The 27,417-nt window shown below is 43.8% G+C and overlaps 1 protein-coding gene across 3 annotated transcripts in view; it reads right to left on the bottom strand.

Annotated features, from left to right (window-relative positions):
* ZNF281 (zinc finger protein 281) overlaps positions 1 to 26,779 on the bottom strand; it is a 136,668-nt gene extending 109,889 nt beyond the window's left edge. The window contains exon 1 of one of the 3 annotated variants that reach the window (XM_069634082.1): positions 26,667 to 26,779. In XM_069634082.1, the coding sequence (XP_069490183.1) occupies positions 26,667 to 26,735 (69 nt within the window). In that variant the 5' untranslated portion in view covers positions 26,736 to 26,779. The other 2 variants (XM_069634080.1, XM_069634081.1) reach the window with 2 other exon arrangements.
* Between the last annotated feature and the right edge of the window lie 638 nt (positions 26,780 to 27,417).

The following is a 27,417-nucleotide window of genomic DNA, read 5'->3' as shown; positions in this document are numbered from 1 at the left end:
ACAAGGCACCCTATCATAGCAGAGTTTCGATTCTGATTTGTTTACATCCACTTAGCACTTTATTCCTGATGAATGTGTTGTCTATTCTCCAGTTTTCCATGTATGCACGTTTTATGCTTTGTATTATACCACAGAGATATGAGTATTTTTTTTACATTTTGATACCATGTTATTTTACTATTTTGTGATTTTTTTAATTGTTCTCTGGTAGTTAATTGAATTGTTTTATGATAAATTAAACATTCTATTTTTGTAATACATTAGTGCATACATGGACGTAGAACACTTTGCACATTATTTTAACTGTTAAGGACAACCTTTCTCCCCCCGCCCCCCTTTTTTCCCCCTAGCTGCTAAGCACTATGCACCTTTTTTGCTGCTAAGCACCATGCACTCTATAGTTATCATACTGTATCACCTTGTCTGCCATATCCATTATGCATATCAGTATCCAGATTAATATGATGTTGCGTCTATGTATTTATGTGGTATGAGGTGACTATTTGGCATGTTTTTACAACGATTAGTAAATTACACGGTTGATATCTGCATTGCAGAACCGAGCTGAGGAAATGGCTGTGTTATAGCGGATGTGCAGTTTTTTGCACAGATGGGATATTCACATGTTTGGTGTTTCTGGCTAGGCTTCTTCTATTTAAATATTTTATTTTTGTATTCTTTAGAAGCCAGTAGTAGCCAGTATTGCTAACATGTCTATTTAAGTTTGGAGGCTTCTAATTGGCTGATGCATTGTTTTGTCATTTATACTTATGCTGATAGTATTTAACTATGTTGCAGCCTTAGATGCATGATATGCACGGCTGCATTTACAGCGCAGTGCTTTCATCTCTATTTTTCCTCCTCCCGCCATTTTTCCTGCTTGTTAAGCCTTTTCCTCAGTTTATAGAATTGTAGTGTCCATGCACTGGCTTTAATATTTCGACAATGTTTTAATGACTGTGGAGTGCATTTGACTTAGTACACTTGATACTGAGGCGTTTCACACCGTTGTAACATGGCCGCCACAAATCCACTAAATACTACCTTCATGTGGATGGGGACATTCTATGTTGTTATACCATAAGGAGTCCTTTCTTTGCGCCACTCCCTACCTATGTGAACAAGCGGTCAGAATACCGCGAAACGCGTCGTCTGCCATCCAGGTTTTCCCTTCTGTTGCACCTTTACAATAAAGATTTACGTGCTGCCTGGACCTGCTGTCATGCCTTTTCCTTGCTGAGCCCGGATGTCCATTTCCCAGCTGCTCTCGGGAGTGCAACCCGCTGGATTTGCCCTGTTCCAGGGCATTTTTTTTTATACACACACACACACACACACACACACACACACACACACGTCCCCGGTCTCAGACAGGCACTTGTACTGATATCCAACATCACACCACTATGCTTACTCTGATCTATACACCAACATTCAACTATAACACAGCTATACCATGATAAATTCGGCACAGCTGTTCTCATACGAAATCTACCCCACGAACACCTCATCACCACAGCTAGCTGAGCACATTCCGGCGAGCTTAGACGTTCCTCAGGTCCAACGCAGCCAGAACCCAGTCTGGGTGTCCACCCACCAGACTGAACACACCCCACTGATTCATCATCACCACACCCATCGCTATAAAGCAGCTATCATACAACAACCACACCAGCTGCACACATTGTCAGTGCACCCACGCACCATACGACACTTTTCCTCTCTACTGACTTGAACTATGGTTCCCGAGGGCGTTCAACCTACCAGCGCTTTGAAGTCATACCAATGATACATAAGGCGCTATATAAATGCCAAGTTACACAAACAAAAATATTTGCCTGGCTAAAAACAAAGGTTTTGGACCTGCTATAATTACTTTAAATCTGCATCGCCTGTGGAATGAAATCCCCTTTCCCAAGAGAATTGGCACAAAACACATACCAGAGCTTTACAACAACCCTTCTCTCGATTATTTCACTGGTGTTTGAATGAAAACCACTTCAATTCTTGGCTAGATACAGAAGAGGACACTCTGGTGAATATTATCTTAAAACTCAAGGACACATCACAGGCACCGGGTCCAGACAGTATCCCGAACGAAGTCCTTAAGGGACAACCCGAGTTGCAGGCCAACATTGTGAAAATGTTATATGCCCACGTTTAACTACACGGTGCATACCATTAAGCTGGCATAAATTCAGTGCTGGTGCCTAGATTTAGAAAAAGTCGATGGATATTATGTACAGCAGCCAGAAAATAGGCTAGCATGATAATGGACGAACTGAGAACTTGGGTAAAAAAAAGAATCTCCATACAGGCTTCAGGAAAGCATATAGCACATCTGTACTCTCCAATTATTAAATCAGGGAGTATACAAGAACGGTAGGACTATTGCTGTTTCGTTTACTTTTGTAAAGCCTTTGACTTCATATCTCAACCCATTCTATGGGAGGAAAAAAAAAAACAGTAATAGTACACCAAAGAAAAATCCTTTTGTATGGAAACTACAGAACATTGTATTGGGGAGAACCAATGCCTTTATATACCTAAGCTTTCCTGTAAAAATAAATCTGACACCATCATACTACGCAGATATTTCTGAAAGAATCTGGAAGAAATGGCTGGCCGTGAAATAGCTCACTACGGGGGACACAACACTGATTGTCTGCTCGAGATCTATCTTATTAGTATAGTCCTGACAATACGGTATGTCCCCAAGGCCCTACCATATGCACATGTAAGCGGGTTGGATAGTCGGAAGGCAAATTACTTGTAGAGAAGGAGCCAAGTGCCCCCACCTCAAGCACTGGCCCCATCTGCACACAATATATTATGATGGCCATTTGAATGTAATCCCAGAAGAAGTGAGAAAAGTGAGCAAAGGGAAGATTGGCGACGTCACATGAAGCAGGGCTGATGCACCTAGAAGAGAAAAAGAGGCGAAGGCGAGAAACAAACATTCTATAGGAGTTAGTGTCTAAAATGAGCAACATTTGTGAGATCGAGATGAAGATGTTTATGCTATAGAAACAATGAAGATATCAAGTCCTTTTACATGTGTACAGATGCAAGAAACACTAGCAGACAAAGTATTCTTAAGGCTAGCTATGCAGTGAATAGATTGTGGCATGCGCCAAAATATATATATGTGAAAAGTTATGGATGATTCCACTACGCATTTTAGCAGAGCTGGACCCAGAGAAAGAAAGGCTTTTCCAGTGTGTCGCAGTTGAAAAGCAATTGAATAACACCGGTGAATCAAAGAAAGGCAAGGCTGGACCTGCACCAAGCAGCCAAGGCCACTCTGGGCCAGAAGGATCAGACAGTGGTTACAAGTGTGTCAAAAGAAACTCCTGTTCAGAAGACTGTCACAAGAACAATGTAGACGTCAGAGGTTAATTAAATAAGAGTATTTTAAATGCAGCAGATCTCTAAAATGTTGTCTCAGCCACGTGGATGAGTGAAAATAGATAATCATGACATGCTACGCCAACTCCAGGAGACAGAGTATGCTATACTCTGTCTTATTCCCTGGCACGAAGAACATACTCAAGGTCAATCTTCAAAGGGCTAATTGGATGGCAGAGTGATGGAGAGTAGACTAATGGTGGGAAGCTATGTCAAGCCCAAACCAACCAGCACCTGGAGGTCAGCCTGCATGCTATGGCGTATGTGGATAAGTACTGACGGATACAAGGGTGCCAACCAATTATAGAAGGCCAAGTAGTAAAGAGCCCTATAGTTTGTGTAACCAATGGGACGTTGTGTATTTGATGTTTGCAGTGACCTGCAAAGAGGAGGGCTTAGTTTGCCAGAGACCCAATCACTTTCCCCAACAAGTATGGAACGTATACCTAGATGTCCCCTCTAATCCAATCACTTTCGCAATAGGTTTTTGTAGTTTACTACATAGGATGACATTGAGTTTTTAACTATATAACCTGTATTTTTCTGTAACTTGCTGAGCAAGAAGATAGAGAGAATTGTCAATGTAAATCCGTTATAGACAATTGCAAATAAAACAGATGTGATTTGCTAACTTCCCGAGTTAGAGTATTGATGTTTAAGCATCTTCTGCATCCCCATCCATCTCAAAGTATTGCTACCTCGTCTTAAAGGGATGGGTCGAAAACCTGAGTTAATGTGGCAGCGGAAAGGATAATTCAAATTCCGTCGACTTCGTAGGCGGTGGGGTCCTGGAAATATCAGACATCCTCTGCCATTTAGCTGGAAGGACGTGAAGCACCTTGTAAATAGCAGCAAATAGTTTAAAAATATTACAAGTGCAGGTGGGACACCCCCCCCCTTACCGATGGAAGCCGAGCGGCCCGAAGGCTGAAGTGGCTGGTTGAGGAAGCGACGATCCAGAGAGTCGAAAACACGATGAGTAGACCGAATGAAGTGGCAAAATACAAATCGGTGTTGAAGTAGGGGAAAGCGATATGGGGAAATAAGTAACGGAGGGATGGTTGGAGTAAAAAAAAAACAAATTAAAAAAAACTGAGACGAGCGTCTAGTTATTAAGTGATTGACTTGAGACGAGGAGCGTCAAGCAATTAAGGTACATACATAAAGGAAGATCTATATGATAAGCCCAAGACCTACATCAATGGATGTTTAGAAGGAGCTGTTTCAGAGTCACAAGGTGGATGACGTAGACTACAGATTGTTCTGTTAAAGGGAACCACCCATACTCATTTTAGGGGAAGAACAGTCACAAGCAGGGTAAACCGAGATATATGTGGGCCGGACAAGTCTGTCAGTATGTTGTATACTATGTATGTGGTGAAGAAATAATGAAAACTGAAGCAGCGGGAAAGACAGCACTGAGATTTGAAATGTATTTAGTTGACTGACTGTTTAGTGAATAAAATAGATTGAAATGGCCTGGCGCTGCAACAATTGGCGAACAGTCATATTGTATTATTTTTCTGAATAGTGTCAAAACAATGGCGAGCATTGGCAGTCAAGTGTGACTAGTTAAAATTGAGGATATTACTTGCTTGTACATCTGTACGAAGGAAAAAGGAGAGTACCCATTGATAGAGCTTAAGGCGGCAATAGGGTACAGCAATCCGGCATAGGAGTCACCTGCATAAAGCAGCAACGAAAGTCTGGAAAAGACTCCAGAAAGATGTGATTTTGAAAGTCCCACGAGACCAGGAGAAAGTGATCGACCAGTACATCCTTAGCTATAGGGCGGGAGATAAAGAGATGGAAAGGAGAGAAGGATATGGCTGATGGGGTAGCGATCATAAATGAATGAATGGAGGGGCGGTCAGATTTTGCTCAAACTTGACAGAAGGAGCATTGAGGAAGTAAGGCAAAAGGAAGATCAGAAGAAAAAAAAAAAAACCCCGGAACGATTGAAAGACGAGGACAAAAGAAAATAGACAGACAGGAACTGCTGCATCAAGATGAGCAGCTGAGAAAGCAAGAAAGAGCAGAGAAGCAAAGGAAATACGATAACAGGCAGAGAGCAATCAAAAAACAGGATAAGCTAGAAATAAAGAGGAAGAACAGAAACTTGAGTTAAGAATACAAAGGGATGAAGAAATATGTAGGGCAAACGAGAGAAGAGAGGTGAAACGACAGGAAAAGGAAAGAGTAAAAGGAGGTAAGGTAACAGAGCTTGACGAAGAGATGCAAAGAGGGAGGTTTGTATAATCTTGAACACAGAGCTTTGTCTTTGGACAGGCCAACTTTGAACAGAGACAAGAAAGGGGGAAGTCACGAGTTGGGGACAGGATATGTCAGATGAGGACAGAGAAACCTTGCACAGGGAGGGAGCCAATTCATGTAGCCTGGAGGGTTGTGCTCAGACGGACAGGTCCGACTTGGACCAACCCAAATTACAGACGTCATAGTCTTTGAAGCTGCCAGGTCGACCCAAAGGGCGATCCCAGTGAGAGGTGAGACTCGCCACCTTACGCGAGAGGCTAAGGTCACTACCGGGAAGACGACTGCAGAACCATTGTCCCTGCTATGGACAGGCAGGCGACGGGGGAGGAATGCGATTTTGGGATCTCAGTTTCCTTTGTTAGAGAAAGGAGGGGCCAGGCCGCAGTATATACCTTGGCCACAGATGGATAAGGATAATTTAAGGGGTAAACTCCCTATTTTGACTTCCGGTGCTGGGAAATGGATACATGAATTAGAGAAAATGAAGGAGGAAACTTTTAGCCAGAAGAGACATTAAAGGTCTTCTAGCCGCTATCCTTGCAGAGAGAGCAGACTACATTTGGTTCAGATCTGGATACGCAAGTGTCACTGTGCATAACACTGCCCACGATGAGGTGCTGTTTAATAATTGTATAGCAGCAGTCTGAAAAGCTCTTGGAGTGCAATCTAGATACGTCCGATAATGGAGCTATATTGGCGCTGATGGTTGGGTGCAGGGGGGAGATCCTCTTGTTTACATTCAGAATTTTCAGGAGGAATGGAGTTTGGAAATGCAGGAACCGTGGGGGAAATCAATACCTGCATTTTACCATATATTATATCATGGGCTGCCAGATCAAGTGCAAAGAAAACTCAAGAAATTGGTGGGTATGGAGGCAAAACCGTGGTCAGAAATACAGCTGATTATTGCAGATTGTTGCAAGAGAAACAAAATCAAAGTAAAGATGACGTTAGGAATGTTGAAGAAGCAAAGTTGGTGCAAAAGAAATTGTCAAAATACACCATAGAAGAGGCAATGTTGACTAGTGGAGAAGGGCCAGGATCACAGCAAGCATGCCACAAGTGAATAACCAAGGCAGTTTTACCAGGTAATAATGGATTTGTACCAAGGGGTAGGGGAGGTTTCCGAGTTAGAGGCTTCCAGAATAATCAACAGATGGGGTTCAAGATACGCAGAATGACAATCCAAGCATGCAGGGAGGGCAAATTAGGAGACTCCCTCTTGCATGTTGGACATGTGAAGTAACAGGACACCTAGCGCGAATATGTAGGAGCCAAAGGTTTGTGCAGAATGGGTAGTTCTGCAGAGGGGGGGGTGGGGGGGGGGCGCTTATCCACCTACATATAGCCAACAAAGTACGGATGGTTTTGCTCAAAATCAGATAGTGCAGCAAGCACAGGCACCGAGATTTGCAACAGATTTTGCAACCACAGCAAGCACCATTGAATCCACCACAAAGTCAGTCACAGCACACCCATGCAGATACAGCAGGGCCCAAACACGGGGCAGTTACTGACTCCTAGGATAGGCAGTGTTACTGTTGAGGGAGGGAATCCTTTCACAGGCATGGAAATAAGCATGTACCCACAATAGGACAGCTCACTGGGTGACTTGACGTGTTAAGTGCTATCTGTGACTCCCAATCCTCAAGAGGATTGAGGGTTGACGTCACTATAGGAGGCAAATCTTTCTTTGGTAAACACGGGTGCAAAACGCTCAGGTATACGGGGGGGGGGGGGGAATTTACATTATCGGGACATGCCATGAATGCTCAAGGTTTCACAGGAGCTACAAGTAGAGTTCCTTTTACTGAAGGATTGCCAGACTAGAGGAGAATGTGATATTTATGTGCCATTATTGTATTCAAGGCAGAACACCAGTTGATATACTGGGCCGGAATTTAATGAAAAAGTTGAATATGTCGATTTCTTTTACTGATGAAGGTATAGTGTGGTCAATGCCAGGAATCCATTATTTAAACGCGAGTGAATTTATCATGGCATTTACATGGCGAATGGCCATACGAGGGGTACCGTTAGAACCAAAAGGTCTTTGACTATGGGGTATACATTTTGTCAACATAGCTACCTCTTTTAGTGGGCAAGACTGAGAATACCCGATGAATTTTGTTCAGACCGAGGACACCTATGGATGAAGGGGGGGGGGGGAGGGGGTGGGGGGGTTAGCAGCCACGAGTCGTTCCCTCAAAATTAAAAGCAGCTATAGTGCAAGGAGAGTTAGCTATGCTTGAAGGAGTCGATATTGATGGCAGGATATGGAACACAGTGATTGCCATTGGAGAGGGTTACAGGTCGACTTTGGTCACTGACGAGGATATGTTCAGAGACCACCCGTCAGATGACAAAGTAGTAGTATTTGAAGTGAGCATCACTTATTGGATTAAGACAATAAAAGTTCCCCAGAAAATGATAGCACTGCAGCGCCCCACACATTTTTTTGACAAAGGCATGGTGAAAGTGCCAGTTTCATTGTGGATTACAGGCCCTTATGACATTAATCCAGCCACAATCTTATGTAGTATCCTTGTTGAGGCGCAGAATTTCACTGATTGACTTGAAAAATGCGTTTTTCTCAATCCCGTTGCATGAAGATTTTCAAGATCCGATGTAATTTACGTGACTGAGTCCATCGATTTTCAATAGTCCTGCAGATGGGCTTGAGCAATATTGATTTGCAAAGTGTGTTGCAATACGTGGATGAAATTTTAGTCTGTAGCACATCAGAAGAAGAGTGCAGACCGGACTCAGTTCAGCTAATGTTTATTCTAGCAGAGAAGGGATATAAAGTAGACAAGGAGACATTTCAGCATTGCCAAGAAGATCGCATGAAGGAAAGAAAGTCACACCTGAAAGGGCCGAGGCAATTTTGAAAACAGCAAAGCCACACACTATAAAGTACATGCAAAGGTTTTTGGGACTATGCAATTATGTTAGAGCATGAGTATTTGATTATAGTTACAGACCCTGAAAAAGGCACATGCAACACAGGAAAAGATTGCCTGGAAGGAAACGGAGGAAGAGTTTGAAGAGTTGAAAAAGGCAATTTGCACAGCTCCAGTCTTGTCTTAGGGATGCCCAATTATGCTGAGAATTTTTTTTTTTTCCACACACGAATGGCACAGTCATGGCAGCAGTCCCCGCGCAGAGAATCACCTTAGTGTATAAGGCTCTAGCATATTACAGTGGGATTCTGCATCCAGCAACAAGGAGTGACTTACCTTTGCGAACCATCTTTGGCAGGCACCACGTTCCCAACAGAGAAAGCTGCCAGCATAGTGATGGGGTGTTCATGACGTCATTTGTCGAGCATGCTTTATTTGCTATTGGAGAAACCCAAAAAGGTACTTGACATCTCAAGGGGTTTCTGCCTATGAAGTGGTCACAGCAAATCCAGCAATAAAAATAGTCTGATGCAAGTAGTGAACCCTGCCATGTTTATAGCGGAACCACTGGCAGACGACGAGCATGCACGCGATTGCTCACATAAGGAGGAATTTTATGAGATCCCAAGGGTAAAGGAAAATGCTTTAGCAGCTGAGGAAGTTCTCTTGGACGGTTCTTCAAAACATTTTTTAAAAATTAAAAATGATGGGCAGAGATATACAGGTGCCGCTGTGGTAAAACACAGGGCTAATGGGGAATTCGAAGTATTGATAAGTGCACAACTACCGTCTCACTTTTCAGCATAGGTTGCAGAATTAGTGGCACCAATTGTCGCACTCAAGAAACACGTAGACCAGGAAGTAACGGTGTACAGTGACTCCGCCTATGTGACGTCAACAGTATTTGTATTTTATTAATTGTTATGAAGTGCTTTCATCCAAAGCACTGTACATACAAAAATCAGTAAAACAAGGTAATTCAAATAAGTCAGAAAACAAACAAACATGGACAGTGAAGTAGATGATTTTTCAAAGAAGCATGGAAAGAATAAACAGTGATCGATCGAAGAGATAGCAGAAGAAGATTTCAATGAAGGAGCAAAAGTTCAAAAAGAGCGAAAACGAGCAGGCACAGGGTGGGCAGGGAACAGTCAACTTAAAGACAAGAAGAATGAAGAGTGAGAAGAAATATAAAAAGAAAGCAGAACAGCAAGGCAGTCTGGAGAAAGCCCATACAGAGATTTAAAAACCAAACAGAAAATGAAATTTAAGTTGGGGCTGAAAAGAGAGTCATCCAAGAGATGCAAGTGAAGCTGAAATAGCATCACGGTAAGAGAGAAGGCAAAGTATGCAAATAGATTTCAAAACGAGAGGAAGGAAGACCAAAGAGAGTAACAGAACAGTAGAAAAGCGAGAGAAGAACAAACTTTTGGGAATATTGTGCAAGTGAAAACGACAGGAGCGGGAAGTTAAGGAAATGTGATAGGTGAAGGAAAGATTAGACCAGAGACCAAGGTTAAGAGCAGTGGGAGAAATAGAAAGAGTTGATGGTGGAAAGGCGATAGAAGGTGGTGGAGAAAATGTATTGGCAGGGAAAAATAAGACCTCAGTTTTCCCAGCGTTAAGAGTAAGAGTGCGAAGCCACCCAAGATTTAATGGATGAAAGACAGGAAGTAAGAGTAGAGTGGATTTCAGGTGTGAAAGAAGAGAAGGATAGAAAAAGTTGCATATCAGCGTAAAAGTGATGAGATTCCAAAGGAGGAGATCACAGGAGCAAGGAGAGAAGTGTAGAGTGAGAAAAGAAACAGACCCAAGACAACCTTGGGGGAAGCTGTGCTCAAGAGTAAACGGTGGTGATGTTTCCGCCCCATGAGACTGAAAAGGTTCTATTAGATAGATAAGAGGAAACCATGAAAGAACAGAACCCCTAAAACCAAAAGAGGAAAGAGAATCCAAGAGCAACAAGTGTTCAACATGTCAAAATCAGCAGATAAATGAAGCATAAGAAAAGAAGAGTGTTTAGAGTGACGAGCTGACAGAAGAGAATTGAGTACACTCATTAAAGTGGTCTCAAAGTGATGGGGGTGAAACCCAGATTGGGAACAAACGACGAAAGATCATTAACAAAAGAAGAAATCTGAGATTATTTAAGCTTTGAGCATCTCGTCCAAGTAGGGTAGAAGAGAAATGGGGGGGGGAAAAATAATAAAATAAAAAAAACAATTCTGAAACAGGAGTACTAGCTGAAGTAGTTTTAGAATAGGAATAATAGCATGTTAGAAAGTTATGGGAAAAGGAGATGTAGAGGCAAATGTTAAAAAAGGAGACAGGAAATGGAAGTGAAGGATAGTTATAGGAATGAGAGCAGAAGGAATAGGATCAACATTGGCCAACAGTAATGTTACATCTGAATTAGAAACAGGCAGAAAGTCAGAAAAGTTAAAGATTTAGAAGGAGGAGAAAATAGAATCTTAAAAGCAGAAGAGTTAACAATATCTTGACTTAAGGAATAGACCTTAGAAGAAAGGTACAAGCAGGACTAGCACGTTGGAAAAGGAGGGGCTACGTCCAAGCGGACGGCACGCCAGTGCAATATGCTGCATTATTGGACAGACTTATTTGAGCACTACAGCTCCCAGAAAGCATTGAGGTTGTCAAGCACGCAGAGCACACTAAAGCTACAGACTATTTTGTGCAGAAACCAAACCGCAGAAGCAAAACAAGTTGCACATTCAGTGGAAATAATGAGCTTTGACACACACACGCCCGATGTGAATGAAACAACGGTGATGAGTGTGAACAAAAGTTTTAATAACTTGTCTAAAACCAAATTAATGGAAGTTCAAGTGGAAGCACCACAGGATGAGAAAGATCTGTGGACAAGGAGGGGGTGTTCTTTATCCCCTTTCGAAGCAGTGGCAACAGGAAAGCGCTGGTAAAACCATGATGCCTGCAGCCTTATTAAGGGTGGCGTTGGAAAAGCTGCACTAACCTGCACATGTCACTAGAGAAAGCCTTGCAGCTATGTAGTAAATTGCTTCGTATGTCAATTTACTGCTGTGCACACGCTGCGACCAGTCAGAGGAGTTATCACACATCGACTATGTCGATATACTGCAGACCTGTAATGGATATAGCTATTTGATAGTGGTAGTATGTTCATTTTCATGGTGGACTGAAGCAGTCCTTACACACCCCGACGCACTTGCGCAGCGAAATTTAGTACGAGAAGTGTTTCCCAGATGGGGGGGGGGGAATATGTGAAGTATTAAGATCAGATAAAGGCCCACATTTTGTAAATGAAGTATTCGCGCAAATCAGCGTGCTGCTTAGTATAAAGCATAAGTTCTCTTTGGCGTATCACCTGCAAGCCAATGGCATATGCGAGAGACTCAACAGCCTGCTTAGGGAAAAGATAGCTAAATTGAAGCTTACACTGAAGAAAGGATGGTTACATTGCCTGCATCTTGTATTATATGCATTGAGGAAATCAGCCATGGGATAGTGACAGGGAGACGAATGAGGGCTCCCCTCACTCCTGGGCATCACTTCTAGTTCTCTGTGGAGACAACAGGAAATTAATTACATTCCAACTTAATATGTATGACTACAAGTGTCCCTCATTTCAGAACAGCTCAAACAGACAGGGTGTCTGGCTCAGAACACAGATGAAGACCATGCAGCAACCAGACAAAAGGAACCATTACCACCACAGATTTTCCCAGGAGATCAAATCTTGATCAGGAACTTTGTCCACAAGTGGCATCAGCCACGGTTAACGGTCCTTTTGTTGTGGAAGACGTTACGCCATTGGTAGTAAAAGTCTTGGGAAGACTAGCTTGGATATTCCTCAACGACGTGAAAGTCTACACTGGAGAGTCCCCACCACCCCCCCACCCCAGTCTGAAACAAGCATCGGAGAAGCAGTTCAGCACGTGAAGACTACATCGATGACGAGGAAGCAGGACACAGACACTTTCCAATAGACAGATAAAAAGTACATTGGAGTGTGGTTCTTCCGAGACACACTTTGTAGCTGCTAAACAGGGAGTGAAAGAAAAATCTATTGTTCTTGAACCACAAGAGCTTGCTAACATTGGACAGACATACTGAAGTCTTGAAAAGAAAAGGCAATGCCAGACCTAGAGAACATCTTTGATGATTAGAAGAGGGAGCATGTCCCTGATGCCTTTCTCAGTTTCTTTTTGAAGGCACCCATGGCAGTGCCATGTTCCCTAGATCATTTTGACTGTTTTTATCTTCATTCTTCGTGCATACCGTGCGCTTGTGGGGAGAACTGTTAGCGTTCATCTGTTCCTGCAAGATCCTAAAAATGGTCCAATCGTGAGGAGATTGCTTGGAGCCACAATAGAGCAAGTTCTCCAGCTTCCCAAGTACTCTTTTGGAAAACACAAATGCCCCTGAGGAAAATGCTAATAGACTAGTTGAAATGGTTGAATCATTGACGTGCCAGGAATGATCATTGGGACAGCAGTTATAATGGATCGCTACTGGGCTTGTGGATCCAGAGCTATAGTGAACGTTCATGTTCCAGCATTGGCGATTCCTAAAAACGATTTAAACATTGATTACTTTCCAAAAGCAGATGCTTATCTGAGGAAGAAGAGGCGATCTGTGGAGCTGATAAAATCGAATGAAGAGAGAACACTATTACTCAGCTAAGTCAATAGAAGCTTTTGACTGCATTCCATATGAGCACAGATTATTCAGTCAGACCATGGCGATATTCACAATAATCCTCATGCCCAGGATCCAGACATTTGCAAATGCTAAGTGGGTACAAATAAACTAGATGGGAGTTGTTGGAGACAATCCACACTACCATAAAGGGATTCAATGCCATCAAGGAAAAGCCGAGCGCCATACGACTGATTACTTCAGAACAGATATGCCTTGGACATGATCACAGCCATTAATGGAGGCGTTGGTGCCACAAATTGGAGAATCATGTTGCACGTTCATACCATCTCATGACGAAAATGGCACCTTGACAGAGGCCATAGATGCGGATGAAGCTACGTGTCCAAATGTAAGACCAAGTGGAAGACATTGCTAATGATAGTTGGTTTGGATCACTCTTCTCATGTGTTCCACAAAGGATGGCAGATATGTTCAAGTTCCTTGGAGCCCCGATAGTGATGCGTTACGCTTTTGCTTGGATTCTGTGTAATCAGATTGGCTTTCTCACAACGCAAGAAGACTGCAAAGAAAGCAATAGGAATGAAGATCATGAATGAGGTCGAATCAGGATGGAAAACTCAAGAGCTAACAGATTAAGAAATCAGAGACTATGTGAAGGCTAGCATCCAGGCACCTGAGGGAACGAAGTTCCTGTACCCAAAGAATCACAAAAATATGTGGGGGAAGTGGATCTACTGCAGTCCAAGTGGACAGTGCATGCTTATGGCTTGGAACTAGGATGGGCATGTGAAATCAGCTGGATGCCTAAAAGGAGTGATAGAATATTGGTCCCAAAGAAGCATTTCTTCAGACATGGACGTCTAGATTGGTCAATGATTGCCCGGGGTAGTGGGGTGGAGGAGCCAAGTTCCCCCACCTCAAGCAACGTCTTCATGTTTCCTATCTGTTGGGAACCAGAGTGTGAAATACGTGCAGTGCCAGTGAAGACACCAATACCAAGGAGAATCCTGGAAGCAAGGTTCCCATTGAGAAAACCATACCTGCATAAGAAGTGGGAAAAGTGAGCAAAAGGGAAGATTGGTCACACGAAGCAGGACTGACGCACCCAGAAGAAATAAAGAGGCAAAAGAACAAACATTCTATAGGTGTTAAAGTGTCAAGATAAGAAACATTCAGATAGAGATGAATAGGTTTATGGTACAGAAACAATGAAGATAACAAATCCTTTTACACGTGTACAGATGCAAGAAACGCAAGCAGACAAAGTATTCTTAAGGCTAGCTATGCAGTGAATAGATTGCGGCATGAAGAATATATAAGTGAATGAACTATGGACCATTCCACTATGCATTTTAGCCGAGCTGGACCCAGAGAAAGAAAGGCTTTTCCAGTGTCACAGTTGAAAAGCAATTGAATAACTGAATCAAAGAAAAGGTGAGGCACGACCAGCACTAAGAAGCCAAGGCTGCTCTGGGCCAGAAGGATCAGGCAGTGGTAACAAATGTGTCAAAAGAACAAACTTCTGTTCAAAAGACAGGCACGAGAACAAAGACGACATCAGAGGTTCATTAAATAAGGGTATTTTAAATGAGGCAGAACTCTAAAACATGGTCTTCAGTCACATGGATGAGTAAAAATATATAATCATGACGTGCTATGCCAACTCCAGGAGACAGAGCATGCTATACTCATTCCCAGTCATGAAGAACAAACTCACGGCCAATCTTCAAAGGGCTAATTAACTGGCAAACAGCAGAGTGATGATGGAAAGTAGGCTAATTGCCACCAGCACCTGGATACCAGCCTGCGTGCTGCTGGCGCATGTGTGAGTACCGACGGATAGAAGTGTGCCAATCAATAATAAAGGGCCATGTAGTAAAGAGCCCTATAGTTTGCCTGGGGTACTATTGGTACTCTTGAACGTATACCTAGATGTTCCCTCTAATCCCATCACTTTCTTAAATAGGTTTTTGTAGTTTACCACGTAGGAAACTTGTTGCGGGAGAAGATGGAGAGAATGGTCGGTGGTCGCTGTAACTCCCTGTTTTAGACGATTACAAATAAAACAGGTGTTTTTTGCCAACCTCCTGAGTTAGATTATTGATGTTTGTGTATCTGCTGCATCCCCATCCATCTCAAAGTATTGCTACCTCGTCTTAAAGGGCTGGGTCGATAACCCCAGTTCACAGTAATAAATCTAACCAACGCAGTGTCAGTAGAAACATTAAGACTGGAGTATGGCTTAACGTCATTAACATGGTTTATATGTAGAACACTAATACGCCAAATTCCTAAAAACAAAACCATTCAAATGAATTATATAGAACCTTGGGTAAAGAAAACTATGGAGGGAGGTGCAAAAAGCATTCATTGTAGTATTACAATCTATTGCGCTGGTGCATTTAAGAGCATTAGAATACGAGCCAAACTTTGACTCAGAACCCAATTACGAACTGAAAATAAAAAATAAATCAAGGCTTTTACCTCTTGCAATTACTTGACTAAGCATTGTTCTATAGGTCGCGGGATTCTGGGGAAATTCCCCATTGATAGAGCACCATTGCCGACTGTGCAGGGAAAAAGTTGAGACTAGATGTCATTTATTGGCGGCTTGCCCAGTTATATGAAGGGATACTAGTTCTAAAATGGGGGATATTTCCAGTGAAATATCATTGGAGCCGAATCCATAGTAATTACTTCAGCAGCATACGCAATATGAAAGAAGTTATTGAGGAGAATTGACCAAATTTAATAATTAGAATACAGAACAGCAATGAAGATCGTTTAATATATATTTTATAGTGATGTACTATGGTTGATTTTATATTTGATCCATGTACCAAAAGTGCTTTTAAAAGAACTAAATGCACAAGAAAAACAACGATATAGGTATAACCACAACCTACCCCAACATCACACAACAAACTAGCACCAACCCAAACACTATCACACACCAGAGGCACTAAATCTTTCTATACAGATACAAGGCACAGGGCCTCTTGCGGCAACTCCCACATGCAAAACACTCAGACGCCAGTTCCTCCTTGTTAAGACCCTATCCTTGCAGCTTATCCTCACCAAGTCCCTCTCTTGCAGAGCCACGCGAGCGCCTAGAGATTGCCCCTGAGTGGCTGTGGTGTGCGGTATAAAATCAACATAAATGAACAGGTTATCGGAACAGGGGTGTCTCACTTGCGAACACCTCCCTGTAACCACAAAGGTAGCAAATGAATATCCCATAACTATCAAGCACGTACTGTGGGTTAGCCGACATTCAACGCATTTTAAACGTCTCACAAATTGATGGTTACTGCAACTGGTTTTGGACCTGGCTATGGCCTCAATATCCATAGTATGCATGTACTATTGAGGAAAGACCCCCTTTTCTAGCCTCAGTGTCCCATTAAATCGGACCATTTAACTGGATTTAAGAATGCTTTGAGTGACCATAAATGCACCACCCCTTGACATCCAATGCAGTATTACAAGCAGAAATCTCATGTTCCTAATAAACGGGGAGGACAATGCGGCACAGTACAAAGCAAAAATAATTCTTTTTACATTAAAATCAGCTCAAAGGTGTTGCATTTAATACAATCCAAGATGGCCCCCAAAGTGTATACAGACTGCCAGGTCTGATTTGAAATCATTCATAAGTGTTCCACATACTGCATGACTCAGAATCAGAAAAGATGCTGCAGCAGTGGTACATGCCGACTACCACACCCGTATTTCTGAACGTACCCCACTACAGAACCAAGACATGCAAGATGGCATAGGAGGCACTGAGCAAGCTAAGTACGCTGTTCCAGTATTCTCCTCCATTCAGGGAGTAATAACTGCATATCACAGCCATGACCGCTAACTGAATAAACCTTCTCTCCCCGATGCCCGCCTCACTACCCAGACATAGAACTTTTGTTAAGGTGAAACGAATAATCCTGAAATCGTTGAGGCCAACCTGCTCTTCGTCTGAGCAAACACGAGCTGAGCCAACATTCCTGGGTAAGCACAGAGTCTTGCTCAAATGCAACCAATGTTCTCCTCAAACCTGGTATACCATACACAAGTCTAAGCTTTCAACAATGTAGGCCTCATGGTCAAGGTGGGGGGGCGGGGGGTTATCGGGGAATTGTCCGACAGCTGACAGAATGAAGACCAACAAAGGCCCTTCAGCAAAAAGGCTTTAGTGGCAAAGAATAGCAGGGGGGGGGGCTGGGTGCCCAAAAGAGGGTGAGAGCATGTACCAACAAGTGAGGATGGGTGGCTGTATGGAATACACCGCAGGAATTCAGTTGTTCAGCTCCCCATGCAACCAAGGAAGACTACAATTCTCCATTTTTACTCGAGCAAACCCTGGTTCACATGAAAATGGAGCATTGTTAACAGAGCCATACGCGCTACCAACACAACGGAGCAGGGTATTAAGGCAAGCAATCAAAAGATGGCTAGTGAGACTGAACCTAAAAAATGGGTATCCCAGTATTAGTCTTCAGGTTACAGATTTCTTCCAATTTACCTTACCTGGGGTAGATCAGTGTTTATTTTTCAGTTTACCCTTCAGGCTTGAACCCGTCCCACAGCATTTCACCAAACCACTGGGTGCAGTGCTGAAAGAGGACAGGATACATATATACAGCCTTAGAGTTCAACGGCATACAAGCCACCTTCACTCCCTAAAACCAGGCAAAGAAACCAGTATAAAAATTCCTAAACAAAGTATAGGGGAAAACCGGCAACCAGAAGTCTTCCTACTGCTTCCACTCCACGGATATGTTCCAATCATTGATATGTATTGGCGTTTTACAAGGCAGCACCTGCAAACAGTCACTTCATGCCATTCCAGTGGATGGGAGTGTACAGTAATCGATAAATTGCAGGCCTTGCAGTAAAGTGCAAGGATACAGGAAGGGAAAGTGCAATTTCACAAGTGAACTGCTTAAGGATACAGTGAAGAAAAGTTTTGAAAATTAACCGGTAAGCAAATCAACTGTGCTTCCTGGTTAAAAAAAAGTAGTATGCCAACTACTTAATCGAAGAGCAGTGCTACAGAAAGGTTGCTAATACTTTTTTTTAAATCATGGTTGAATTTTTATTTCCATAAATTACAAAAAGATAACCACCTCATAGTTGAAATAGTTGTACCCGTTTAGCATTGGGAAAGGCATTTTTTTTTAGAGAAAAGTAACTGATAACCCCCACCTTCAAATTACTCTTTCACACCCCACCTTCAAATTACTCTTTCACAATCTTATATGGAACCCTGCATATAGAATCATTACAGGGCGCAAAGAGCCAGGTAGGATGGCCTCCTCCAAAACGTAAGATCTGTAATCAACTGCAAGAATTTAGATTTAAATACAGTTTAATTGGATGGAATTCTTAGTGGATGCATAGATGGTGAATTTGAAACTCCAGATACAGATAACGCATGCACGGGACCCATGTCTTGAGCACGTTTTACTCGTGGAGGTAGCCTGTTTAATGGGGTTGTCTGCAAAGCCTCAAAATTTCACACCGAAGCGGACCAGGATGGGGAGGCCACTATATTTTCATAGAAGGAATATTGGTCGAGTCATCGTCAGTATCCATAGAGAGCGTTCCGTCAGGAGCATATTCTGGGAGAGAGGTGGGGTAAATTAAGGCATCTTCCAAGGGTGGACAAAACAGCAAGATTTGTCCTTCGGAGTGCACACAATCCAAGTTACTAGCAGAATGAACCAAAGTCTTGAGACCCAAGCCTCAATATGGGAGATCAGATTGGCACTCCTGGCATCTCCATCCATGACTCTGCCTTGCCGCTCATGCAGATAGTTTTGACTTCTTCCTCTAGTTATTTACGTTTGTCTCCCCACTTGTATCTCCATTACATCAATATGCTCCTACCTATGCATGTTTGTTTCACCAGATACTGTGTTCTTCACTCACTGCATTCCACTCCACTTTCAACCGCTGACCCAGCCTACGCTAGGGGGTGCTAGTGGGGCAGCTAGCACAATTGGCTGCTCCTCTTGCCCCATTTCGACTCCTCAGAGGAGAGGCCTGGACACGCAGGGAGGGTATCTTCTTTGACGGTCTGAACGCGACACCCACTCCATGAAGCAGGTTGAAGGTTTTGTATTAACATTTCTCTTTAAATGTGGGGTGTTTTTTTTATTACATATTGGCAATTCATGGTTTCTCTTTTATTGTCACAGGTGCCGAGTTACGGAGCGATCCTAGCTGAGGAGTAATAAGGCTGCGAATGTTAGCCACAAGAATTACCAGCTGACTGAAGCAGCAAGGGAGGGTACAATAGGCAGTTTCCCCATTATGGAATTGGACTCCTCAACAAATGCAGTGGCCCGGGGGTTTTCGCTGCATTCAGGTGTATGGGAGTTATGAGTCCTGGTAGAAAGGCTACCAGAGGAGAGTTAGACCCAGAAGGACAAACCGGACGTGATGCAGTTCACCCACCTCACCAATGAGGTCCAACAAGGCAGAAACATGTGCCTGGGGTTGATGTTGGTACTCTTGTTCAGAAGAGAATTGCCATAGCATTTTGGTGCTGGACTGCCCATGTGGACGGGACAAGGACTGATATGCAAATGAATATTTCCCTTCTGTGAAAGGTACTGCGAGCTAAAGTGTAGCTGCGGACTCTCAGGTGGGTACCTTCCCAAAGAACAGGTCATTTAACAGTGTTAGTTCTCGCAGAGGGGCACCTATGACTATTTTTCAGAAGAATAGACAGAAGGGAGGGTGCACTAGTTTGGTTGAAGCTCAAGAATGGCAAAGGGCCAACCGGTGAATGTGTTTAGGACCAAGGCCACTTGGGGCCTGGGCACTGCTAGGATCGCCTGGAAGCTGAATCTGAATAAAATTATCGGTTTGCTTCCAAAATAATCTGAGTAAACTAACAGGTTGACATAGTGGGGGCCAGTCCTGCGATGCCTTACATTATGTCTCTTCTCTACTGTTCTGCCTCTTACTTACATTGTTCTGTTCCCATCGTCTTCCCACGCCTAGCATATGGGCTCTCTCCACACTCAGTCCCCTCAACTACTGCCCCCCACCCCCAATTCAGTCTCCCGTCTGTCTTTTCTTCCCTACCGATTTCGTCTCACCAGGCACACTCCATTTGGCTATTCTCTCCCACCCTCCCTTCTATTCTGCCAATTTTTTCTTCCCCTAGTCATCTTTTCATCGCCACCTCTTTCGTCAACTGGGCCTGTATTCTCACTCATTTTGTTTACACTGCAAGCCCTCTTCAGTACCTCCAGATCTGCCAGTACACAAACTCAACGGCACACACGCCTCTCTCAATCACCACCACTATTCCATGTAGGCAGTAGCTCAGACCTCAATTTGCACTCGCCAATGATAAACTGACGTTTGGCAACTGAGAAAGGTGTTGTAGGTATGGGCAACTGAGCGGGTGGGGGACTTTAAACCAACTTAAAATGTTTACCACGATAGTAGCTTTAGCCCTTACCTGCTCCTCAACCCAACCCTCAGGTGTTCATTGCGGGCAGCAGCTTCAGTGTTCAACATGCACCCCCCTGTGATGAGACTGGTGGCATTTATTTATATAGCGCGCAAGCAGCCCAGGGGCATTGAGGCGCTGTTACTTGCAATAACTTAGTTACATGGTACAGGCATGAAAGCGATTGTTAACACATTATGAATACTACAAGATATCGTACTGTTACAGATATTGCATTCGGACGTATATTACAACATATATGATAAGTATTCGTGCTGGTGTGTCGGGTCTTATGTGAAGAGGGTAGTTTTCAGAGTTTTGCGGAAGGTGGTGAGGGTGGCCTCCCCTCGGATAGTGGGAGGTAGGGCATTCCAGTGAGTGGGCGCGAGATAGGGGAAGCTGGATCTGCCCGCTTTTACTCTTTTTACTAGTGGCACCGAGAGCATGTTGGTGTACGGTGATCTGGTTGGCCTGGTAGTGGAGACGGGGTGGATCCTTTGAGAGAGGTATGCTGGAGCAGAGAGGTGAATGAACTTGTGGGTCAGTGTCAGGGCTTTGAATACGATCCTTTCCTTTATTGGGAGCCAGTGGGCTAGTTTTCTGGCTTCAGAGATGTGTTCTCTTTTAGCAATGCCTTGGGCTGCCCGGAGAGCATTGTTCTGTATTACTTGTAGTCTCTTTTGTTGGAGGTTCCTAGAAAGAGGACGTTGCAGTAGTCTATCCTAGAGCCGGTGATGGCTCTGGCTATGTTTGTACAGTTCTCTTTGGAGAGAAAGGGTCTGACTGCGTTGATAAGTTTGGCATGATATGCAGCTGCTGAGGCTATTGCGCTGACTTGTCTATCCATGGATAGGCTGGAGTCCAGGTAGACTCCCAGAGTTTTGACAGAGTCAGAGACCGGAATTTAGTCAATGGTGAAGTGGCTGAATTGGGCATCTAGATTTTTTTAGTGTGGCATGATCCACATCGGGCATGGTTTCAGTATGTCTTCATGAACTCCTCCTTGAAGCCCAACCACCTTTTGATGAGATCTGCATCTCGAAAGTATGCAACCAGCCCCCACGCACCCTCTAGTGTGTGAGCTAAACGTGCCAGAAAACATGGCGCCGATGCGCAGCCATCTTGGATATTCACTTCCCATTTACCGCAAGAAAAACAGTAATGAAAGCCTACGTTTTCCTGGGCTCAGCTAGCAAACATGTATTTCTGCTGCAGAGACATGGTCACATATTTATGTCAGATGACCAAGCTGGGGAGAATGTATTGTCCACCGAAGAACATGGTAGAAAGGGAGTCGGAGCGCACTGCAGGTGCAGTGATAAGGGGCATTGGGAACGACAGCAAGGAGGGAAGATTGTTTTTTTCCACTTCTAACTGGAATATTACACTGTTCATGCTTATTGTCTGTTCTTTGACCGAGGGCAGCATGGTAATCCATGAGGGGAGGAGCGGGGATTGAAAGGTGCCCCCATGAGAGAAGGATTTTCCTCTTGGAATTCAGAGTAAGAAATAGCACCCCGAGTTTTGCAGTCTCACTGGATGGGAGGACACTCAGCTCCAGATCCTGTTAAAACGATCGATCTCTTTGTTGTGGCCGAGATGAAGGCGTCTCCTGTGGCGATCTTAACATTGACTTTCTTCCTTTTGTTTATGTATAACTGATGTGTTTATTCTCTTTGTATATTATAATTGAATAAAGGCCTGTAACGCACCATTTTCTTAGAACTATAACTGATGGGTTATGTGCAATCCTTTGCCTATCTGAGTCCAATGATTACTTTTGAAAAGGTCCGGAGAACGCAAGTATGGATCTCCACAAGTGACCAGGCTAAAGCAAAAACACCCCCCCACCCCCCAACACACACGAGGAGGGCCCCTACAGTCTCAAGACCAATATAGAAGAACCAAGAAGCCATTAAATTGGTATCCTATGCAGCTGGGCCATAGGATAATCTTTTAAATTGGAAGTGCATAGTCAAGGGCTTTAGAAACAGTATCAGCCCTCCCTGCTTACTGTGAATGTTGTCTGAGCCATGTAACATACCTGGGCGTTTTGTAGCACGCCAAGGCGTCGGCTGGAATCTTGGCGCTATGTCATTCAACGGGGAAGGGATGTGTCAAGTTACTGGTATGGGACAAGATGCAAAACCTCCAGTACGCGCAAATGGGAATGCACCCCATTCTCAGTGTGCTAGAAAGAGTCTCGGCAAGTTTGGTTAATGTGTTGCCACAGAGGAGCCCCAGCTGTCGTTATCCTGCTTCTTTGCCGAGGTATTCCCTGGGACAGTTGGTGTACAGGGTTCTTCAGTGCATTCCAGAGATCGGCGGTCAAGAGTTAAAGCAACTTGCACATTTTTTTATAATGGTTGACATGAGCAGATCCTTGCTAACTAGGCTCAATGTACCAATGATAGGCTGCAAATAATGGTGTGTGTCAGGGCAATGGAATAAATTGCTATTATTACTGCCTGACGGAAGACAAACGTGCATCTGTTAATGTGTATATGCAAAGAAATTACAAAAACATTTCAGTTCCCAGTTAAAACAATTCTACTCACTAATAAAATACTCACATTGGAAATGGACTTACATGCTTACCCTCTAAAAAATAATGTTACTCCCAACTTCAAAAAGGAATCAAAATACTTCCACTAATCTTATCATGGCACTGGTTATGCCGGTGCATTGTCCCACTCAGGATGATTTGGGGGACTAAGTTAAGAAATACATTTGAGAATAATCAAATTAACAGATGTGTGCTCTCAACAAATATTGTGTGGGTGTTTTCCCACAGATAATACTAGGTACCAAGTTCATATTACAAACCCATCCTAAACCCTAGATAGCAAGTGTGTGGGGCCTGAAGCAGATACAAGTGTTAGAAATTGCTGCGACATATTTATCTCTACTCTAGGAGAGCATGGTTAGCTCGAAGCCAACTTACCAGAAGATGCGTTTGGATCCCCATGCCAACTGGTGCCTTACAAACATTGATATGCGACGTTAGTTGAGTGTTTCAGAGAGTGCAAATGAAGAATTGAGACATTTAAATATACACGTTAACGTGAGGATCTCATGGGGAAGTTAGATGTGCAATGAATGTGCCTTGTACTCGCTCTTGCTTGTCCAACTGTAGCTCCTGTGTCCGAGTGATTCATTACAAACAGGAAGTGGTTTTAGATTCAGCTTATCAAATCTTGATTTCGAACCCAGGGATAATATTCGATTCGTTGACAAGAACCGCTGCAAAGTTCCACTGATAGTGGATCTATTCACAATGATAACATTCTGATATCAGATTACTAAGGCAGGCTGTCTTGTCCCAGTTATCAAAGGTCTGGGCAAATGAAAACAAAGTGGTGACAATAATTGTGTCTAATGGGGCCACTAGTGGTGACAAGACCGTGCCCGCGCTGCTTGCCCAACAAATATTGACCATAACATATGGTGGAAAAAAATTACAATATATTCTTTTACCAAATGATAAGTGGATGACTACAATCACCAGAAAAATAAGGATGAATAGATGCAAAGTTGTAAATAAGGGATCCTTTATTACAATCAATGGTATTCCAACATTTTTACAACAGCTAAACGTAGGGGCGTTTTAACTGTTGTGCTGTCATTTTAGTATTGTCCCAACCACTTTACGAGGAATGTGTGCAGTGAACTGCGGATCGTGTTGCTACACAGTACTGCCTGCTTTAATCAAGCACACTGTATATTAGGGCTCCTCTTTTCACCCATCCATCAATTTGCTGTTTAACACCTACACACGCCAACATGGCGTGTCACGTCTATTACAAGGTTCGAAATTCAAAGAGCAGGAGCTAAAACTAGCTCCTGGTTGCCAGACATCGCCCATTTGCCAGGGGCCACAGCTGGGGGAAGCAGAAGCGAGTACACAGAGCACTGTTATTTCCACATGAGATGCACACTGTTTGCACATTCGATTTAAATGTATTGTTTATGCACATTCTAAAATTATCAAAGTTGTTTTTGAGGCACCAGTTGGCCTGGGGAGCCAGACTGTTGGTTAATTTCCAACACTGCATTACACCAGATCACGGTCCCATGTTGTCCAGTCGTTCCTCTTTATATTCTGGGAAATGTGTCTCCTGGTCAGCACTATTTCAATGCAGGATGTCAGGGTTATAGTCGCCTTACTTATTGGGACAAATTAATATTTTATTTATGGGTTGCTAATAAACGTCCAAAAGACCACAGTGCGTGCTATTGATAACGTGGGCCAATGTGAGCCTTCGCGTGTATTTTTTGGGAACTCGAGCCATAGGTTCCTGTATGAATAGGACATCGAACTTTTTAACAAAAAAAACAACAATAACAAAAATCAATGCGAAGAAACTATCACAATTAAACCGGACTTTGCTAAATTTTAGTCGGGCCTCCGTCAAATCAGATGAATAACGGAAAATGTACCATCATGAAGGGCCGCGACGTTAGTGGCCATAGTGTGCTTGACGGAATGCAGGTACAGAAGGAAGTTCAATATTACGACAGCATGCGATGATTAAGGGCGGAGATCAAGTGCGAGTTCAAGCGATAATAAGACCTATGATGGATAAAAACGGGATTATCACAAAAAATGACGATGCGGTTGCTACTCCAGTGAAACTGCACAATAACATTTAATACATTGGAGCTTTGCGGTGCCTGGCTGGGGGTCAAATTAGTCCAACGCACAAGAACCGTTCTAGAGTGGTGGTTGCTTACTACGGACAAAAAAAAAAAAAAAAAAAAAAAAAAAAAAAAAAAAACAGCTTTCGTGCAACAACGGGTTTGGGGGTTAGGATGAAGTAATTTCGCACTGCCAGGATTAAAACCAAATATTGTTCGATACGTGTTTAATTGGACCCTGGACGGGCGATAAAGCGTGGAATGTAATGTGTACGTGGTACAATTCTAAATGGGATGGCTGGGCAAGTCTACTGGAATATGTCAAATGATGCGTCCACCCAGCCTACACTTAACTGCGGTATCGTATTTGTGCATCCTATCAGGCTGTCAACGCGACAGGTTATTTGTAATACTAGCTACTGGGGTATTGGTCTCAGCTAACGACTAAGTGGGTCTAGTGTTATTGTATTTACAAGGCGCAGTCGAGCTACCCAAGGGAGAAGTACAACCCATTCGCCTTGGAGCAGTAGGTTACCTGGAGACCCAGCTTCTTTCGAGGCACTCACCTCCTTCTCCAAGCTCAGATCCTGTGCTATGTTGTGGTTTCCAACGGTCACCTGCATGATACCGCCATCCTCCGCGTCCTCCTGCGGCCCCCCGCCGCTGAAGAGGCGGTAATGCTGCTCCTGCAAGCTCAGCTGCTCCCGGGCGCGTTGTTCTTGTTGATCTTGCGCCCGCTGCTCCCGGGCGCGCTGATCTTGCTGCTCCCGGTGCTGGGCCAGCTGTTCCCGGTGTTCGTGGGCCAGCTGCCGGGCCTGCTGTTCCTGCTCCCGGGCAAGCTGCTGGCGAAGTTGCTGGAGGCCACCAGCCACCTCACCCTCCTGCTTTATGTGCAGGTAACCCCCCAGGGGGCTGCGACGCGGCGGAGAGCTGGGCTCCTTCTTCAAGCTCATCTCCTCGCAGAGCAGCGCGGAGCCGCCGGGGAGGCGGCCAAAGCTGGTGACGGGTGGCAGGTGGCTGAACATCAGCATGCTGGGAGGGAAGGCGGGCTCCATGCCCCGCGCCCCCCTCACCGTGGCACTGCAACTAGCGGCGCAAAGCGCACACACAATGGGGCGCCTGGCGGGAGGGCGCTGCAGGCCCCTCGCGCACCATCCCGAGAGCAAGTAACGGTCTGTGCGAGCGTCCACTGGCCAACTGATGCACCCTGCCCGCGCGGGTGGCCCGGCCCTATACGCAGGCAAAACCTTAGAGCCGCCACCGCACCGCTACAACGACGCCCGGAGCCCCACAATAGAATTAATAATTCCACCAACCGCGCATGTTCTGTGTGCTGCATGCCGGGAAACAATTCGTTTAATGATAGACATAGAAGGCTGTCCCATCCCACTAGACTGGAGCAAGCATTGTATGTGCTTCGAAGACAGACTTCTGCAGCGGGACCCTCTTTGACCGCGTTCAACACTATAGTTATATGGTAGCCATTTTGGAATGTTGGTTTTTCTATGACTCAGGCACGCACGGGTTAGGAGAATATAAACAAAACAAATGCGCGTTATATTCAGCCGCATGAAATAGTGCATTTTTAAAAAGTAGTCTAATTCAGTTGACTAAGATATTTCGATTAATGTAGTAAAAGAAACACGATTTTCACGTATTTTATACCTTTTATACTCTTTGCTGATCTTCACGGATATTTTACACGGAAGATTCTTGATCTCTAGGTATTTTTTTAACACACGATCATAGAGGGAGACATCGATTTAATTACTTGATTTGTAAATAGCGGCCATTTTAGAGTGGGAACGTTTCTCGTCAATGTCATCAGGCGATTTGGATATCATTGAATAGATGCTGTGCTATGGAATTTAAATGTACGGTCACATTAGAGCTGAAATAATATAATAATAATACATGCAAATGTAACTATTTGGCGACCTGCTTTGTAGATCTTTTACTTATTGAATTTAGCAACCAGAAGCCTCACAACAAGTCGGTAATTGAAAGCGGGGTCATTTGGGGCCACAGAGAATGACAGGCTCCACCTCCTCTTTGAAATGAATGCAT

The sequence above is a fragment of the Ambystoma mexicanum genome, chromosome 13 (assembly GCF_040938575.1).
Source record: "Ambystoma mexicanum isolate Mex_15411 chromosome 13, UKY_AmexF1_1, whole genome shotgun sequence".
NCBI classification, from domain to species: domain Eukaryota; kingdom Metazoa; phylum Chordata; class Amphibia; order Caudata; family Ambystomatidae; genus Ambystoma; species Ambystoma mexicanum.
Note: the sequence above shows the minus strand (reverse complement) of the source record. Positions and strands in the feature narration are given on the sequence as shown.